The sequence below is a fragment of the Anopheles gambiae genome, chromosome 2 (genome assembly GCF_943734735.2).
Source record: "Anopheles gambiae chromosome 2, idAnoGambNW_F1_1, whole genome shotgun sequence".
In the NCBI taxonomy this organism is placed as follows: Eukaryota; Metazoa; Arthropoda; class Insecta; order Diptera; family Culicidae; genus Anopheles; species Anopheles gambiae.
The window spans coordinates 112459617-112480021 of NC_064601.1; the positions used below are offsets into that span (position 1 = coordinate 112459617).

A 20405-nucleotide genomic window follows, 5' to 3' on the forward strand; every position below is an offset into this window, starting at 1 on the left:
CTAATTTATTAACAAGCCTTCAAAATTCACACATGATCATTAACGAAAACACATTAACAACAATGTTGTGATCCACAGCGCTTGCCAAAACAACCCTCCCAACTGGGGTGAGAGGCCTGTAGCAAATAACTGCAACTGCTGCTCAGGGTGGAGCTGCTGCCGTCAATCGGGACAATCCAATTGACAGATTTCGGACTAGGGGCTGAGCAAAATCCCATTCGCCGCAAGCTTGATACCCGAAGGACTGTGTCTGTTTCTTTTTTTGTGTGCTGCTTCTCACAACACATCAAAAACCGTTTTCTTTTCCATCTTGTTCCTTTATCTTATACTTCTTATAATTTAACGCCAACCTTGACGGCGGACCAGCGTATTATGATCCATGTGCAGCGCGATCAGATAGACGTATTTGGTGCGCTTGCAACATGGGCACAAATTCAAAGGAACCGGCTCTCGCCCGTTTTTGCTGCTCTGGGGTGGGACCACTATGTTTTTTCTCTCTCTTTCTTCGTCGCTTGTTTGCTGTAGTTCACCACCGACACACACACACGAGCGATTAAGATAAAACTTGCTCATTAATTGATTTGTTCGGACCCACCTTTTTAAACGATCCGCATGTCCTTCGCGCGCGCAAAGGAGAAACGAGAAAAGGTGGCCTGAAAGCCTGGTTGGTGGATAATATGTTGAGAGAGACCAGCGCACGAGAAGGGTTGCAAGAATTAGGAAGCGTTCGGGAAGCTTCTGTACCAGAGCTGATTAGCACCCGTAGCCGGTATGCAGCGTGGGTAATAGTGCTCCTTTTCGTGCGTAAGTGCAGCGTAATAAAACAAGCAAAATTAAGTACTTTTTCCTTACGCTGATCGCTCACGCCAACACCGATGATGGTCGGTTGACATTATACGTGCTCTATGGGACTTTTGTCTTTCTTTTTGTTGAGTACCGGCCAAAAAGAGGCCAGAACAAAACAAACGTTTAATTGCAAATAATTGATAGCCGGCCAGAGCTCATTAATTACGCGATCAATTAAATTGCATGTAAACATCCTACTCCTGCTGCCGATTCGAGAGGCCGATAAAGATCGGAAGGGAAATTGTACAAAATTGCTGCACAAATAACCAATTACCGAACAGGTTAGGTTGCGAAGATTGCAAAGACATTTTGTCCAAAGTGATGGGTAAAGTTGGCAACAGTCCGGAGTCGACACCGATCCGACTCCGATAATTTCGGAACCGGCTCCGGAAGGAAGATCCACCCAACATCATAAGTCGGTGGGAGTTGAAGTCGTCTGGAGTTGCCCAATGTTGGAGTCATCCGGAGTCGTTTGGAGTCTACCTTCATAACAAAGGCCTGTATACGAAGTGCATGCACAAAGTGAATGATCTCTGGACGACTTCGGGCGACTCCGAACGACTTTGGACGACTTCGGACGCGTCCGGACGACTCTGGTAGACTCCGACTCTGGGCGACTCCGGATGACTTTGGACGACTCCGGGCGACTCCCGATGACTCTGGACGACTCGTGGCGACTCTAGTCGAGTCTGAACGAATCAGAACGACTCCAGACGATACAGAACAACTCCGACCCCGACGACTACGACTCTAAACAGAACAAGTGATTCCCATTTTGCTGGAGATGGAATGGGCCTAATAATAGTCGAAGTCGAAGTTGGAGTCGTCTGTGCGTTCCACTGAGCACATAACTAATCCAAACAATCAAACAACAGATCTCTTCGAGCGATAAGCAAAACGTCTTCAATTTTCATAATTTATTTAGCTTGTTTTTTCTCCATTTTTTATCCGAACACAACCCAAACTAGATAGCTTCACCTTCAACCCCGACAGCAGACAACCTCAGGTACACACTGGGAAGGTGCAGGCAAGCCACACCGAATACAAAACAAAACCCCTCCCAGCGTCACAGCGCGAGTGGGAGTAATTGAAAGGTTGCAAACGTGCTGAGGGGTGAACCTTCGCCATAAACCTATAATAATATCGATAATAATATATTCAAAATCGATAAGCGACTACCCTTCCCTCGCCCGATCGGTGGAGAAAGAAACCAAAACGGGCAAAGGAGAGAGAGAGAGAGCAAAAAAGCCAACAACCCATCGAAAGGGTGTGAGCGGACCCGACGACAAGCGTTTATCGGCGTTATTTTAAGCTTTTTGGTGCTTTTGAAGCTTTCTTGACGTCATGAGGGAGGGGTGCGGGGTTAAAATAAAAGTAGTTCAACCCACCAACCCACCCACCCGGTTCGAGTTGATAGCCCTATTAACATGATTATGCATCTAGGGCCAGCGGGCCAGTGTGTAGTGGTGTAGGGTGAGAATAGCGGAGGAAAATGAATTATGAAACCGCTATCAATATCTGACGCCATTGTTGATAATAAACCTTCGCGGCTTCTGGTCGTGGTTCGTTGGAGTGCCGTTGCATTTTTTTTCTTCTTCTTTCACTTCATTAAAACAACGTCGGTGAAAGATTTCGTCGAAAACAAATTAGTGAATTTGATTTTAAAATGTTTTCTTTTGCCTGTAAACATAACATCCTGTGTCTGCCACTTTGAATGCATTATTTACCTTTCCCGTGACCTCTGCATTGGCACACACTCACACAGGATGTCGTTTGTCTGCTCACACCTCCACACACTGTTTGGCCCGCAGGAGGCAAACAGGTGTACATATTTAAATCATGAAACAAAAATTACACACTAGACGGCGGCCGGTACGCTGATGCTTATCGATTTGATTGATTTTATAATAGTCCACCCTTGTCTAGGAGTAGCGGCAGGACACTAGCTGCCCGAGAGCCTAGTCCGTGGTGCACCCTTCTCTAATCATCTTAATTTAACGCACACCGTAAAGAGGCACTCGATCGTTCTCAGGCCGGCAGCCGTTTCCCTTGAAACGTGGTTAAGAATTCAGAAGAGCTCTAAGAGGGAAGGAAAACCCCTTACCCCATAGACTTGTCTGCTAGATCTTATCCCGTTTTTTTGCTTCCCTTTTTCGACAGCCAGCTCGAACGGATTGGGTTATTGATATTGATTTTGCATGAATTTATGAGTGACATTAATGTTGTCTAGTCGCCGTCGCTACTGGCAAACTTGAGCGCGGTGGGATTAAATCAGGCGACTTATTAAATATTGCGCACACCTAATGAAGTCAAGCTTTGGCTACGCTTTTTTTCTGTTGCTTGCCCTGTGCTTCACGATCGATTCAGAATCTGTCTTGGATATAACGAACACAAACACACACGCAAAGAGAAAAACGCATGAAATTAAATCAAACGGACGCAATCCAAACGCACCTACCATCATGGCGATGATGCTGGGGCCCTTGCCACCCCTTTTTTGGAGGGTGGTACGCGTACGCGCGCGTGCACACATTCGCTGTGGCGTGTGAATGCCTTTTTTGCGCTCGACACACAGCGCCCCAAAACGTGGGGTGAGGTGAAACAAAAAAGCAGCAAGACGAAAAATATGGACAGTGGCACGCCTGCACTTGTCGTGACTGGGATTCCCTGGGTGCCCCTGCTTATGGACACATCCGGTGCACCAATCTGAGATTGTATTTTTTTTTTTTCAAGTAGCTAGGTGTGGGTAAAGGGGGAGTGTTCCCTTTCTTTAAAAACTGTAACACACAAGAGTCTCTTGGGACGATGAGAACTGGGGGGACAATAATGATTATGTAATTTCACGTTCGGCACACAGCGTCCGAAAGGCAGGTTGTATTGCTGTTGTTTATGCGAGCGAAGGAGGAGAAGCGACAAGGGAGATACAAACGCACGATCAGGTTTTTTAACGTTGTTGACACGGTCCCCAGAGGTAATTGATGCGCGGTAGGTGGTCAATGGCATGTGGAGCTAAATAAATATACAATAATTAGTGTGATATTTGAAATCCCTGCAGCTGCAGCATGGAATGGAATAAAACATCATCCATAACAAGGAGAAACAGAGGGTTGTACTTGAAAAACATGTTAATCCCTTTTTTGCGCGATGATTCTACATGCACACGTGCTCAATTAAAATGCATCCAATAGTTTTACAGCTCAGTTTGACGCATTCAATGCACAGCTTAAACATTCATACAACAAATCATTTACACATCAGCAGCAACAATCATGCAACCGCTGCAGCAGTCCACAATGCACCAGACCAGAGCCACCAGGATTAATATGGTTCTAAATCCATTCATTATCTTAATGGTAGATAAAGCACCACCAACGGACGTGCTGCTTTGATTTGATTACTTTGCAACGCTCACCACTTGTTAATTGACCACCGACCATCACGAAGACCCGCATCGCCGCATGCTTGTTGTGGTGCCCGTCCGCAACAGGGTACGTTGGCGTCACGTATCACACAAGTGTGAACAAAAAGGTCGTGTTCGAAGCTGCCAAAACATCAAACACAAATCGCACGCCCGGTAGTGGTAACTTGAGCCACATCAAATTCCGCTTTGAGATTTAGCACCGGTAAAACGTTATAATTAAGCGGCCCTAATTAAGCGACCAACAGAGCACGCGCCCGCGACTGCTCCCGGTTTAGATTAAATCAAATTTGCACCGAAATCATTTCCCAAATCCAGATCCACATGAACGCTGATATAATTGAAATATTTTCCCTTGAAATAGCCTATACAATGTTTTGGGGAGGAGCGGGAGGTATAATCAGTAATAAGGAATTATTTGAATGTTTGTTGGTACATTGTAAGCTAATCCCATTATGCGCCCACTGCTCGGAAGCTAATAATTTATGTGTTTAATCAATGTTTTGGCCAGCGTAACCATTAATTTCCATTAGTAAGGTGAGTTTTTTTTCTCTCGCACTTATCGCTCATCAAATTTAATCCCTTGCTGGTGTATTGTGTTTCAATTTCGATCATTTTTTTCAGAATGAAAAGGTAAGCTGTACATTTGTATGTTTCATAAGTACAGTCTTTTCCCGAGTTACGCGACACACGAGTTACAATAAATTGCAAAATAATATCAAAATAAATTGCCAACAGTTTCGATGCGCTAAAAATTCAGAAATGACCGTATTTCCTACACGAATTGTATTAAATAAGCTATTAATAGGTTTAGGGTTTATTATATTTAATCAAAACTAACTATTTATCATCTATATTTTGGGTGGAAACGGTGATATTCGACTTACGCAAACATCCGAGTTACGCGAATGTCTCCGGAATGCAATATTCGCGTAGCACGGGGGAAAGATTGTAATTTATAGAAGCTTCCCCCTTCGCTAGAATCAATTACACAAAAAACCGTATTTTATGTGTGATTTCTTTTTTTATAAGTAGCGTGTAATCCTTATGTGAAGTACTACATTTTCGGTGGAATTTAAAATACCAAACCCTGATTTTAAACCGCCCATTGTTCTCGTCCTTTCAACACTAAATTACGGCAAATTACATTCCTCCGTGTGCGTCGTTTCGTACCACGAGCACACGGGCTCATCCATTACACCACACAGCCCAACAGCGTGCCCAAGGGAGAGAGCAGACCGGAGCAGCCAGGCCAGAGAATTGAATCCATTTAATGCAACCGTATCGATGCACCGATGCAACGCACATTGCCAACACACACACGCGGGAGGAACGGAAGCCGATCCCGTTTTCTGGCGAGCCGGCGAGAGCGCACACACGGGTACCCGCGGGAAAGAGTTATGATCGATAATGAATTTGACCTTTCTTATTCCTTTGAATTTGCAGAGGTAAGCAGCACCACAACACTGGTGGAGGCGATGGGGAACGAAAAAAAAAACAACCGGGGCCAGAAATCACAATGCTGATTCCATTACAGTTGGTACATAAATTGTGCATCCTCCAGGCCCAGGGTTCGCCGTGCCCCAGTGCACCAGAACGCATGCAATTACACATTACATTACCAACGCTGCTCCCCTCCGGGGGTGACACGGTTTAACGTGGGCAATTTATGTTGCATTATGTGGCCAGCACGGACGAATGTTTTCCTCCCCCCCCTTTCGTTCTGCTGGTTGATTGTAATTAAACCAAAAATGGGGTGCGGGTTGGGCAGGTGGGCCTTGAATGCAGGTGTGTCCGTAGCACTGAATACACTCGAACAGGTGACCTCTTGGAGGTACTGGCTGCAGGGCGTCGTCGTCTTAAAGCTACAAGTGCTGCACAGATCCATTTCTTCCCTTGCGGGGTCAAAAGCGTTCCGCGGGAACCCGCTAGTTGATGGTGTCGGTGGAGGAAGAGAGAGAGAGAGAGAGAAAAACGTCCCAACGAAACACAAACAACAAGGGCGAAATCTGATCTTGATTAAAAAATTGTCACAAATTATCATGCACCTCCGGAGCAGCAGCAGCACCCTCGTTAAGATCGATCGATCGGTGTTCGATTTCTTATGAGAAAGGTGTGAAATAATCATACATAATGTGACCCCGCAGCATCACCTTTAACCAGGCTCCTCAGTGGCTTGTCAATATATTCCAAGCTTGTTTTTCTGCTTTACGTTCACGTTCTTCTCTTTGACATTCGTGTGAGGACGTTCAGGTACGACCACCAACATGTGACACGGCGGTTGGCGTTCATCATCGAGCTGTCAAGAAATTAATGCCATCCCCGCGTGCGTACGATGGCCTCCAGACGGTGACAGAGGGCGGGAAGGAGAGGCATGGAGTGCGTAATGTAGATGCAGTCCGCACCCCCACGCTCGATTATCATAACGCACGCACGATCGATCCTGCTGTGTAGCGGGCGGTCACGTCCAGTCTCGGTGCATGAGTGATGGTGAATTCAGCCATCCTTGAGCTGAAGCTGCGTGAGCCAGGGCCCGAATACAAATGTCCCAAGAACGGCGTGCTAGCCTGAGCCGCATGCGCAAATACGCAAGGCGATGTGTGCGCAAATTGTGCTGCTGCCAGCATTTCGTCATAATTTTGCAGCAAATATGAGTGTCGCATAGACTGTGAATCAGTCGGTCGGTAGTGACGACCTTTTAGTGGGTTATCCTTCATGCGCGAAAACGTTTACGTACGCGCTGCACGATTTTGGAGACATCTTGCCAAAGGGGTTTTGGGGTCATCGGGTTGATGAGTGTTGAATTGAAGGTAGAATTTATTTTGGAACTTGTTTTGAAGATTCTTCTTCTCCGTATTTCAGGATTAGAGAGTCTTCAGGTTGATAAAAATCAAAAATTGTAATTATTTAAAAAGAAATATTGTTTTAATAGTACATCATAGTTATGGTATTTACTTATAGAACAGTTATGGCATTCCATTAATTTTTAGGTGTCAAAAAGGCAACATAGAGACTAAAGCCAAAACAATAAATGACATTTGACATATGACCCTTGAAAACGAATGAACTAATGCTAGCAGCAGTCTTGCGGCAGCTCGAAAACTGTTTAACGATTATGACCACTTAGACGTCCGCTGCCCGCTCGAGCGAGATGACGTTTTGACCTTTACTCATTCCTTCATTTTCATTCACGCATTTCTTGCCAACTTGGTTTGGCATTCTGCAAAATGTGAAGCAAAAAGAAAAAGTCGAACTAAAACGCTACCAACGGACTCAATCCGTTTGGAGAGTTGAAATTGAAAAAAAAAGAAGTCCATTCATCAACTGTCACCCACATGGGACGTAAACGTTGGAGCAACCGACCGACCGGTCGGTCGGTTGCGATGTTTAGATTCCTAAGCAAAACGCGGCTGCCGAGCGGTGCTGGTGCTGCCACAGGCATTAAATCAATTAAGAGAACCCAGCTTGCCGCTAAAGATCACACGCTTACACGCAGGCCAATGGAAAAATGGTTTATTTCTGCACGCCCGTTCCAATTCGTTCCATTCGAACTCAACAGTTCTTTAATCATGTGGAAGCCGGCGCTCGGCGTACCACTGTCACACACGGGATATTAAATTGATTTCGAACGATCGCAAAGTGGAAGCGGATTGTTTGTTTTGGGAGGGCGAACCAGCGAACCAGATACGGAAGATACGTCTTGTTCTGTCTGCACGTTGTAATTAATATCTGCAAGGAGTGCGCAATTGAAATGTTATGAGTTTGTGCGTATGTTTTGAAAGGAGAACGCACGAAAAAAGATGTAAACAACAACACTACCATGCGTCTCCTTTTTTACTTTTAGAATCACAAATATAAACTTCAAACAGCTCGATACCTTGTATTGAGCTGTAATGCTTTCCGCTGCATAAGCAATAACGTTACATTAATTCCCTTGTCCTTATTTTCTCATCATCAGCTCATCAATAACTTCCACTCACGGGCTGTAACGAGCATTCGCATAAAGTTCCCTAGTGCCTTGGAAATAGAAACACCACACACCACCTTTGATTTATCGCGCAGATAAGATCCTTCACACCAATCCAAGCAATAAATTACTCACCCACACACACACACTTATCGACAGCCGGTTGGCACCCTTGGGTAGGTTTAATTTTCATAAATTAATCTTCAATGCAACTACCCGCCGGCACGCTTTGGCGGCGGCAGATGACATCAGTTTGAATGTGCATTTAATTTCCTCCCGCACACGCTACACTCAAGATTGAGCGATCATCTAGAAGTGGGAGGAAGAGATCGCTCGCTGGAGAGTCAATTATTCACGCACTTCACTGTGTAGTATGCACCGGTGGTAGGGTGTTTGGGGCGATCAACGAATGATCAACGGCGCTACCACCTACGCACGCCATCGCCACGAGCGGTGTGGCATTCGCATTCGCGATGACTTGCGGCCGGAACGACCTAGACCTTGGTGCGTGAGTAAAACAAAGCAGCAACAAAAAAAAGAGGGTAATGCGCTCGTAGGCGGAACGGTCGAACAGTCGCACGACTTCGCACGTGCCAAAAGCTTTGGGCCTGTTTGGGGCGGCATTCGGTGCCCTTTTTGCCATTCGTTTTTGTTCCCCGTGTGGCGGAAGTGAGCGTGAGTGGGTGGATCAGTGAGTCGATCACCTTACTGTTTCTACCGGGGAGCGGTTTTGTTGCGGAAGGTTATGTTTCGTTTTAACCTTTTAAAGCAATGCACGGCTCAAGCATAGTAAGCAGCCAAAGGAGCACATTTTGAATATGATAAAAACGCCATTTTGTATAATTCCAAATCGAAAAAAGACAAAATTATATTGCTGGGAATCTAACAGAGGTCACATCACTAACGTCTGCATTAAAAAATTAAAAAATAAAAAAATGCAAGGTTTTTTTACCAATTCCACTTAAGTCTTCACGACAAAATTGTTGGAGTAAAGCGTTTGCATCATGTTTGTTCAGAACAATTCTTTGGGACACAACTGGGGAATGTTGGACCAGTTCGCGGACTAGGGTGTCATATAGAAATTCGCCTAAAATGATCACATGGAGTTTTGGTGCCATTGAGCCGAGCCGCTGGGAAGCCAGTGGACGTGATCTTTGATTCCTAATATGTTTGTTCATGTTTCTCAGGTACTATTTCACTCTTTGGCCGGTTGCATCAATCTCCCGGCTAAGCGAACGCAGCGATGTAGCGACTTGTCGCTCGGTTTTCATTTTCAGCACCCTTTGGAGTTCAGCTTTTTGCGACTAAGGGGCGTCGGCCATTCGGAACTGAACTTACTTTCGATGCTCTGATTGTTGTCTAATACTACCAAGATGTTTTAGATACCGAAACAGGCTTATACGATGTCTACAAACTGCCGCAAGGATCCCGTTTTGAACGCTACGGGGTGCTACCGTTCTTTGATCGCGCAAACTTCTGAAGAAAGTTACTTCAATAGTTATAATTCGGCTGATAGAGGCATCCAATTTTGTCTGCTGACTCATAGGATACTATCATTGGAATTGCAATTAACGTTTTTTTAGTGCAAGTATAGATAAATCCATGAAAAATCGGCAATTTTTGTCCATTTTTGTAATGCATATGTCATTCAAAGTGAATATCAGAATTGAAGCATGTTTAAAACAAGATGCTGTAATTAAACAAAAATCGTTAGAATGTGCCCTTATTAAACTAAAGCTAATTAAAATATGTGACGTAATCAACTAAACACTTGCTTTTGTAAATTCATCTAAACAAGCCTCTTTGAAAGAGTCATTATTTTTTACCATTTAAGGTTAAACGCTGTTGGATTCGCTTTGCATCCAGGTTTATGCCGAATCCCACGCAATAAACTCTAAGCGTTCGGTTCGATTTTATTACACCAACACCTGTAACCGGCTTAAATTGAATCATGCGAATGATTGCAAACCCTTCAAGTGTTCAGTTGTGTGTCTGTAGCATCACCATAGAAGGTCCATCCTCATCCCTGCAGGCACAGTTTCAACCTGTTTGTCATGCGTCAGCACGTGCAGTTTTTGTTCAGTTTTTTTTTTCTTTCGTATGCTTAACCCCCATGCCGCACTTAAAACACCGCACGCGACCGGACCAGTGCACGGTTGGTATGCATTTGTGTGCAACAATTTGCCCACCCACGCGCCTCTGAGGCGCACATCCGTGGCGAGTGCAGTGCGGTTTTTCAAATCAAGACGCAGCCAGGCGCTACATTGTTGTGACAACGAGTGCAATGGTGGTTGGCGTAAGCGCGGTAGCTGCGCGGTAAATCAATCTTATCAAAACATGTCACGCTGGGGACGGGACTGGGACTCGGCGCGGCGAGTAAAACCCGCAAAGAATGCTAAAGCGTTACTTAAGCGCTTCCAAGTGCAATGGTGCCCGTTCTAATCTCGTCCCCCCCGCTTTCGTATGGTTGGACGTGGTGTCTGCCGTTCCTGCTGAGCCGCGAAGGACGTGAGAATTTATGTCCGCAAGGGATTTACTTGGTGAAGACAAAAGGTGACAGCGGTTTGATGAGAGCAAGCTAAACTGTCTTGAGCAATATCTTGAAGACGATTTAGATAGTTTCCGTGAAAGTACGATTTAAGTAACCCTTTGTCCTGCAACTTAAACTTTACCTTAAACTTAAACATAAAACTTATTGACAACAAACTCATAAAATGAAAGTATGCAATTCCCATCTCACACATAAAACACCATCGTTACAAGCTAGTGTAGTGGCACTACCATCCTTCCATAAATAGCACCGAGTTTGCTGTCGACCGGAAACATATTGGCCTTCCCAATAAACTACAGCATTAATTCCTTCCTCTCGGTGGCGATGAACAACAGAAACAAAAGCCATTATGCTGCTCACCGCTTGCTATCTTTCCGTGGAGTTTTTCTTTCACGGCAGAAGAGTAGCAGCATGTTCCGTTCTCCGGAAACATATCTTACGGACACGAATGAAAATAGAAAATTGATAAATTATGGCTTTTTGTCGCCACATACAACCGCATAAAGAGGCCAGGATGCACGCGAACGGTCGTCTTCGAAGAGAGTACGATAAAGGAACAGCTCAACGTGGCGCAAGCAACAACAGCAAGCAACTTCTTCTGACCGTTCTAGAAAGGTGGTTTCAGCTTATCTTTACACTTTCCTGCACCGATGCAAACCTCAAACAGGTGGGTGGCCTTTTTTCCCCCTTTTCGTTCCTAGTACGTCCAATCGATTGCATTCACTGTGGCAAATGTTTCAAGTGTGTTTGTGTGAGTTGTTTGCTGCTTTTTTGCTAGAACGTTCCACCTATCCCTTTGGCTGCGTGGCCAGTGTCCTAGTAACGATAAAGCGGATATAGCTCCCACTGTCTTTCCCCCGCATATGTGACAAAGAAGCGCCAGCCAGTGTGTAACTGTAAGCGGGACACCGGTGTAAAATAAATGCACTCCCACAGCCACAATGCAGCGAGCGGGTGGTAGTAAAAAACCCAATTTTACTGCACAATAAAAGCACTCCTTGAATGCAACGACGCGACCCGAGCGCCGTACAACCAGCGTAGTAACCATTTCGATCAATTAATTAAGCTTCCTCTATATCTCTCTTTGACTGTTTTTTGCCCTGCACACATCAGAGACGCCCTTCACCACACGCGGTTGGTTGTAAAATAATTGACATAAAAACAGGGATAACGATAATCTCGGGCACAGCATCGAAACGAGTCCCAAAATTGGACACAAAAACACACAGGTATGGACGATGGCCGTGAATTCGAGGCATGTCGCGCGAAGCGAAGCGAACCCGCACGGCCGCGAGCCATAAAACAGATACACAACTTTTGATGTCATTATTAACGTCCGAATTAATAAGGGACTGTCACATAAAGCACTATCGGGCTGACAGCATCAGCGGTAGTACCGCTGGCGATCAGCCATCAGGAATTCAACTTTCAACCCGGGGCCGCACGGAACAACAACGCACGGAGATTTTATTGATCGATATTCCCACGCAGCTGGGTTTGGTTTTCGCGATTTTCGCGGCACGGTGTTATCGGACAGTTTTAAGCAAAATTTTATTAAATTCACATTTGACGCTCGATGCCATAAAAGAGGAGCATAAATTTTGGTCCCTGCTTTATGGCTCGTTGAAGGCTGATGGATACCCTTTCCACGGTGGATCGGTTTGCTACCCGCACAGCTCGAACCAGCGCCACAAAAGGTAACCTTTGAGTGAGCATGAAATCAGAGAAGAATGCACCGACACAGTGGTAAGAGCTGCAGAACAATAAAAAGCTTAATCTACTTAAGCGAAACCGACCCTCTCCAGGCCACACTGTTGCACGATTCGAAAGGTATCGAGTACCCGGTTTGCTTGTTGCAGTTCTCTCCGCTGTACAAGGGAAGTCTCCTTTCGCGTCGATTGCGCCATGGGCCAAATTCATTATCACAATCACGACTGCCGCGCAAGAAACGTCCACTCTCGGAAGGGTGGCAGTAGTGCGCGGTGTGTCTCTATCTCTCTCTCTCTCTCGTTCATTCGTTTCCTTTGCCATGCGGACAGAAGTAAATTATTCCATAAATGGACACGATCTTTATTTTATTGCAGCGTACCTTACGCTACGTTGTTTTTATCTTACGTTCAGTGCCGGGATTTTGGTACTGACTGGGTTGGTTTTATTTTACAGGTTTTTAACTCTATCCATGCTCACTCGCTAACAGCTCGCGACCTGCTGACGGCCCTTCCTCAATTTACGAACGATGAAATACGAGGCCACCATCGCGCCCAGTGATATGAGAGAGCGCAGGAAATGCGCGGGAAAGGTTTTATTTTCTCACATTAAAACATAAAAGTCCAAGGTTGCGTCGGAAGAGATGGGCAGTTTATAATTACGTTAGACGGTGTGGCTTATTGCCTCTGGCAAAACTCTGGCAAAAGGAATGTGGTCTCTTGTTTAAGTATATTTTTTCATTAGCTGCAACCTGATTTCCTTCTAACCTGAGCAGTTCGCTAACGTCCACTTACATAGAATTTGCGTCCACTTGTTTTTTTTTTTTTTTGCTCTAATGTTTCACCGTTTCATCGAGATCGTAAATGAGCTCTGAAATAGCCCCGCAGGTAAGGGTGCCACATCCCTCCGGCCGGTAACATTAACCGGTTGCCCACAAATAGTCTCACATCGGCGACCTTTCGGCGTCTCACAGCTCCCGCCTAGGTTGTGTCAGTGTGTCAGTCCGTTTGGGGTGTGTCTCGCCACTCGCAACACACAAAACACGGTGCGCTAATCCGAGGGCAAACACGACCATGTGATGCAAACACCCCGGACAGGGAAATCGACCAACAAAAAGGCCCGAAGCGAGTCCAAAACTCGTCTATTCATTCATCACTTTGAGTGACCAGAGAGCCCCCTCGCCGCGTTTGAAACAGTTTGAATATCAACAGGCTGTTCCGGAATCGTTCCGTTCCGCTTGGCATCGGGCCATGATGCAGTGAAGAGTTTGCTCCAAACACCCCCCCCCCCCCCCCAAACTCCAACTCCGACACTGTCCGTCACTCCGTCGGTTCCATATGCACCCGTGTGCGATGATAAATGATGGTTTCGATGGAACGAGCGACGTTCTAAGGGGGCACAACAAGAGCGAAAGAGTGAGAGCATAAGACACTGCCCTTATAGCACGGTGTTTGCCTCGGAGACCAAACCAGCGGGCCAGTAGGCAAATTAGTAGCCGAAGCATGATTTATTTATTTGACGTAACCGATGCCCTAGAAGGCCCCGGTGACCGAAAGGGAAGGTGATTCTCATTTACTAATCGTCGAGTATCGCAAGACTGCCCAAGACTGGGACGATTAATCTTGCATTAAATCGAACGTTACTTGTTGCGCATGTGGATCAACAGCTGTGGCTGCGTACAGGGTAAAGCGTAGCAACGCAATAGATACTTTTTGAATTTTGCGTGCATCAAATGTCACAACCACTCTTTGCTAGCGACTCATTAAGCTATTTTAAAAATAATAAAACGCTCGTTCCATTCATTTAGCTTTCCATTCCTTCTAAATGATTGTGGACAGCACTGTCCTTCCGTGCTCCCGTGTTCGCCAATAGTCATCGCACCGGAATGTCACTAGAATTACACTGGGCGCCATATCACCCGTCACACGCCGTCCGAATGCAGCTCACCACCGAAAGCTGTGCCACCATTGTTTTACCCACGCTAGACACTAGATTGACAACGTCGCCGGCGGCTAGGCTTTGCCTCGGCATCGCGGAAGCAAAAACCCGTCCGTCAAATGAACGATGCTGGCGCTGCAAAAGGAACTAGAACGTGTCCGGGGGGAGGGAGCGGAACAACAGCGTGAAACGTCACAGGACAGCAAAACAAAAAAGGGCAAAAGATACAGACGCCCAGAGCTGAGTAGCATCCGACACACGACGGCATCACTGACTGGTATGGAGATAAGATTTCACGATCAAACGAACGTGTAGTTATTACCGGTGGTATTGTTTGGATTGTACAGGGGCGTCACAGCACAGATACAGAACAGCGTTACGGTTGAAGTGCTCTATTAAACAACGCGCAATGTAGGAAAAGTGATGTATTAATTTGAGTTTAAAATTTGCCTTAATGTATGCAATGCGCATTACAAAACTCATGCAATAATCACATATAGACGACATGGCTTGCCTATTACGACATAAATAGCCTGTTGAGGTACTTTTTTACACTGAAAATACCCAGAAATGAGCAGCGCGCGTGTCTCATTACATCTATCGCACGTGAAGATTGATTCCTCACGCTTGCTGTTTTCAATTTCGCAAAAAACCATGCCGCGGTTCTGTGCACGCGTGCAAGCATGCGTACCCGCGTCTGTTTGTACGTTCGTGACTTGTAAGGGAACGATGTCATTCCCCATTTCGACCAGGAAACATCTTAATTCTACGCACATTCTCAACGCAAAGTCGTGCCAATTATCACCACGTGAAATTTAGCCACAAAAAAAGCTAAACATTGACTCATCGAATCACACCCCACGGCAACCAATTGCTCGTGGCGAATGGGTTCTGCTGATTGGACCTACAAAAAAAGCAACCCCAAACCAAGAAATTGGATTCAATTTTCCAAAACATTATGTTGCTGCCTTCTCTCAGCATGCATGCAAAACATGCTTGCTTTACTACTGTGGAGGCCTCTCCCCCCGCGCATTGTTACACGGTTGAATAGATTTGATTTTCCACGCGTGTGCAATGATCATTCACTGGACAAAGGGTCTCCCTTCCCGTCCCAGGCAGCTCATGCCATCTCCACCACGGTGCTAACATACCGGGGCTCAGCTATCTCATTAGCACCGCAGCCTGACTGACGAACTGGCATGTCGAACGAACGGTTTGTTTGGATGTGCGAATATCAATTTGTTCGACAGCTGCCTGCGAGAACGGAATGAGATCGAGTTTGTCTATCACGCTGTGGTGTGCTCTCCGGCTTCGTCACCGCCGTCGCCATCCCCTTTCCATTCCCACCCTGTCACTCTTAATTTCCCAAAAGGCTCCAACGCAACGCGCCGATCGCCGGTTCAGCTTCAGCCCGCTCTCGCCAGTGTGCGTCACTTTTAATTAGCCATCCCTATTAGGGTAGTGTGGGTATATTGCTGTGCTATGTGCTAGTGCATTCGCCTTGCAACTCTCTGGTGCCTTCACCTGCGAGCGAAAAGAGTTTTGAGGGGTGGGAGGAGGAGACAGAACTAGCACAACAACTTTGCCAACAACTACACGACCGATTTGCAACAAATCAGAAGAGCAGCGCTAGAGGGGATCTGCTTTCTGCCCGGTTCTGGCGTGCGGAGGGGTAGGGTCCATATTTGAACTTTAAACGTGGTAAAATCTGGTCGGATCACTATCGCCGTACGTGTGAGCCCATGCAGTGCGGTACAGTGCCCGGGGTTCGGGTGCATCCAGCAGCAGACACGGACGGGTGACATGTAATCAACACCTTTCCCGATTTGTTGATACAATCACACCAACGCTCGCAGCGTGTAATACGTTACGGTTACGGTTGGTGGGCTGGTAATATGCATAATAAAAATGAATCAACGATTGTTCATTGGTTCCGCTAATTGTTTGTCTATTGCTCTGTGAAACCCTTCGGAGGTTAAAAGTAAGCAGGAGGAATTATATGGAAAGAATGTCAGATTAGTTGTACAGAACTATTAAGTATAGATAACACTTTGTACTAATGATGCTGTTCAAGCTTTCATTTAGCATTATATTTTCATAAAATAGATCATTTAACACTAAATTAACATTTATAGTTTCAAGCACTTGGAAAAGTCAAATAAAACGTACGTGCAATACTAAGCGTTATGCCGTTACACTATGATAACGCTTCACATAACTGTTCTTAAGCGCCAAAAGTTATGCAATCCACATTGCACGTACCTCGTGTGCTTGTTACAAATCGTCGGTTTGGCATCATTTGGATGCTTTTACAAATAAGGTTGGGCTCATATTTGTTAAATATCACATGAATGGAAAACAAACAAAAAAGAGCAGAGTTAAACAAATATCATATCAACTTGACATTCGTGCCGCTATGCTATTTATGATGGATATATGTTTGCTGATGGGATGTATCTTTCTCAAACGAACGGCATCAAACGTTCTCTATGCCACAAGGAGCATTGCTCACAAGCACCCACTCTATCTCTCTCTTTCTCTAAAGACAAATATGCGACATATGTTTGTGGTAAGAAAAATGTAATTACTTACTTCCAGCGGTCGGTCTTCGCACGGTGGTGGAAACGACAGGAAAGCTTGTAATGTGCCCCGTGGCGGATATCGAAACGATCGAATCTTTTTTCGCACTTTCCTGTAAAAAAAAGAAATGTAAAGTGGGAAAAGAGAAAAAAAACATTACAACAAATACCGAAAATAGCACCCAACCCGTCAGCATCAAATCCTTCATCCGTCCAAAAGCTTCCCTTCTCTCTCGAGCTTGATTTGTTTGTGCATCGCTACAAACGAGCCTCGCAGCAAAGGAAGCAAAACGCTTCAAAAACAGTCAAAACGAGATATGATTACGGGGTTTTTATTTGATAACTACACAACACATTTCCATCCCGAGGGAGGTACACCCATTTCACTCAATTCAACTCACCTGTTTGGTACAGTTTTTGTGTGTGTTTTTAACATTATATCCTGCTCAAAAAAATATAAAAAACGCACCTTCCAGACCCCCGGGGAGGCAGCCGTTGTTTAGGTGTGTTTATCCAAAACTCGAAACCTTATCAAACCGTGTGCCTTCCACCGCGCAGCTTTCCAATCTGCCCCGAGAATTGAATTTCTTCTTACGGGTACCGGATCTTGGCACTTCCATATCGCGTATCCCGGGCTGTTTTTGATTGATTTCCCGCGATCTGCTGCCCCGTAAAAGCACGCTTATGGTAAGGTGAATTTCACGCGTTCGAAAGGGAATGCGAACACAAATGCAATCAACGAAAAACAAGCGTTTGATTTGGGGAAATGACGTTTTATCCGAAAATGTCTTCTGTTGTGTATATTTAATTACGCTTCAAGCGGCAGCTGCTCGAGTTTTGTCGCTTTTTTTCTCAGCGAGGGAAGGAAAGAGCCAAAGCCCTGCTTGCTTACCTTTTCCGTACCACCGTCCTTCGAGGCCGCGCCCGGGTAGGGCGCATTGACCATCGTCGGGTTGACCGGGCTGCTGTTGCTCAGCTTGTTGTTGTTGCCGGCGGCGGCAGCAGCTGCGTTGCTCGTGTCGTTGCTACCATTGCCACTGGACGTGACGTTGCCGACGTACAGGCCACTATCCTTCCGCGACTGCTGCTGCTGCTGCTGCTGCTGATTGTTGCTTCCGTTCGAAAGGATACTCGGTGTGCAACCCATAACGGTCTGGTGGTAGTCTTCGCCGTCGTCTTTGTTGTGGTCGTGGCTATGGTTGCGACCTACTGCTGCTGTGCGTGCTCCTTTCACGCCACAGCAGTACCCGGTGAACCACATGCACCCGCGGCAAGCAAGCCGGATGGATACGGAAGAACCTTTTCGCCCACCACACACCACTACACCACTAAACTACACTTTCACCTTCAATCGGCAGACCGGTATTCACTTCTGAAATGTCAGCCGAAGCTACAACAACACATACAAGAACTACTCACAAAACACTCAAACTAGTAGCGAGGCTTCTTCAAATCAAGCACCAAGGTGTGATTTTTCCGCGGAAAAGGCGTCACACCAGCTACAGAGGGGCTCCCCTTTCAACCATGGGCAGGCGAAACGGCTTCAGGACATGTTGGCACGCTAGGTAAGGGAGCAGCAGGGACACACCTTCGGGACACAATTCGCATTTTCGTCATTCACTTCTGATGCTTACTGAGCTCGAAGCCTGCCCAAACACACACGACCGACCGGGGTATGAATCTTCGCCAAGGCTCGAGAGATGCCTGCAACCATTTTGACGGCGTTCGTCGCTTGCTTGCTACGCTACGAGATGAGCAATCGATCGGTGTAGTACAGCGGGCTAGCTGGCAGGTGATGATGATGAATCCTGCGACCGGATGTCGCTCATCATTTATTCATTAACGCACGCCCCAAAAACCCCGTAAAAGAGCAACTGGATTGAGACGGGCCGGGCGGTTAAAGGACGACGGAACAGATTCCACGGACGTTTTCTTAATATCCGCCGCCAAGCTTCATATTTTTATCACTCACTTTCACTTTCTCACAATCTGGCGCACACTAACACACACACACACTCACAAGAGCGCCTCTAATCACGATGTAACTGCAAAATGGCTAAAGAGAACACGCAGAAATCAATTATCACCCTCTTTACGCCCCATTAATCTTTTCTGGTGCCTTTCTTTTTTTTTTTTTTTGCTCTTAGGCATTTATCTTCTCCCTTCTTTCTTGGACCCTTCGGATATCTCTCCTCAATCAAAGTCAGCTTGCGTTCACACCTTTTGTTGGCTCGATAATCGATATTCCTCTTCAAAGCTTCAAAGTGAGCCTTTCACAGTAAAAGCTTCCACAAAAGCACGTGCAATTGAGCGTATGATGAGTGCCTTTTTGAAAGAAAAAGGGAAAGGATAATGAAAGCCACACGGTACAGGCAAACCATGGTTAGATCATCGAACAAACATCCTTAAACTGTTGTTTATCTTCTCTAAGGCGCTGTAATCGCTCACCCAAACAATCGGCTTGTTTAAAGGCTGAGAAAAATTGAAAATGCCTTGTATTTTGTCCTTCCGTGGCAGAGATTCACGATAAAATAAAACAGATTGGAGCACGATGCTGTGCAGCAGTAGAGAGTGCCTCTAGAGCAAACCCGAAACCCCAAGATGGCTTGTCTAGCTCACCAATTCTGTATCTCTCTGTAAAGACCTAACGCCTCAAGGAAGGACGGTTTCATTTCGTATCTTAAAAATAAACATCTTGACAGCGGAAAGCTTGGATTCATCCGGACTGTGATTTAAGGTCAATGGACACAAAGGATGAGATTATTGTTATTTTTCTCAAACAGACACGACCAAACGAATGAATGGACGAACATCCACGAGCAAACCTGAAGTGATTGCTGTAGCAAGAACCAACCAAAACCCGGTCTGAAAAGTCTTCTTTCGCACGAGTTTCTCGCTAAATGCCTCAATAAATCACTCGATTGAAAGACCATTTGATGGATTTATGATTGTGATGGACGCTATGTCGAGTGTTGCTCAATTCTTTTCGGAACCACCGTTTTTACCCCTTTTTTTCTAGAATCACAGAACAGCACACAATCAAGCACTTTAGCACGCCACACAGCAAACACACGAAACGATTGTTCATACGGCACTGCGACCCATAGCTCAACTGAGCGACGATCTATTCGCATTCTACGACTAGCATCTGAGCGCACTATAATTGCACAGCCCGGTCTGAGATCTGGGTCCCGGTGGGTTGACCCTGAAAGCTCCCACCGGTCTTTGATCGGTCGGTGAACGTCACCACGAGCCCTTCCTTTCGCACCCAACGCGTAATTCTAATGCGCAGGCAACATGTGGCAGGGAAGGGGATGAAGCAGTTGATTGTACGTTGTTCCGTGCAGCAAACTTCCCCGTTAGAGGCCGCCACCAGAGGTTTTATTAATCAGAGTAGTC

At 45.9% G+C, this 20405-nt stretch overlaps 1 protein-coding gene across 13 annotated transcripts in view; it reads right to left on the reverse strand.

Moving 5' to 3' along the window:
* Positions 1-20405, reverse strand: part of LOC1269950 (high affinity cAMP-specific and IBMX-insensitive 3',5'-cyclic phosphodiesterase 8) — a 130486-nt gene that overhangs the window by 71137 nt on the left and 38944 nt on the right. For 11 of the 13 annotated variants that reach the window (XM_308604.5, XM_061642250.1, XM_061642255.1 and 8 more), the window contains 2 exons: positions 17899-19062; positions 17020-17119 (listed from right to left, as the gene is read on the reverse strand). In XM_308604.5, the coding sequence (XP_308604.5) occupies positions 17020-17119; positions 17899-18267 (469 nt within the window). In that variant the 5' untranslated portion in view covers positions 18268-19062. Of the gene's footprint in view, positions 1-17019; positions 17120-17898; positions 19063-20011; positions 20360-20405 lie in introns of those variants that run through there. The other 2 variants (XM_061642258.1, XM_061642249.1) reach the window with 2 other exon arrangements.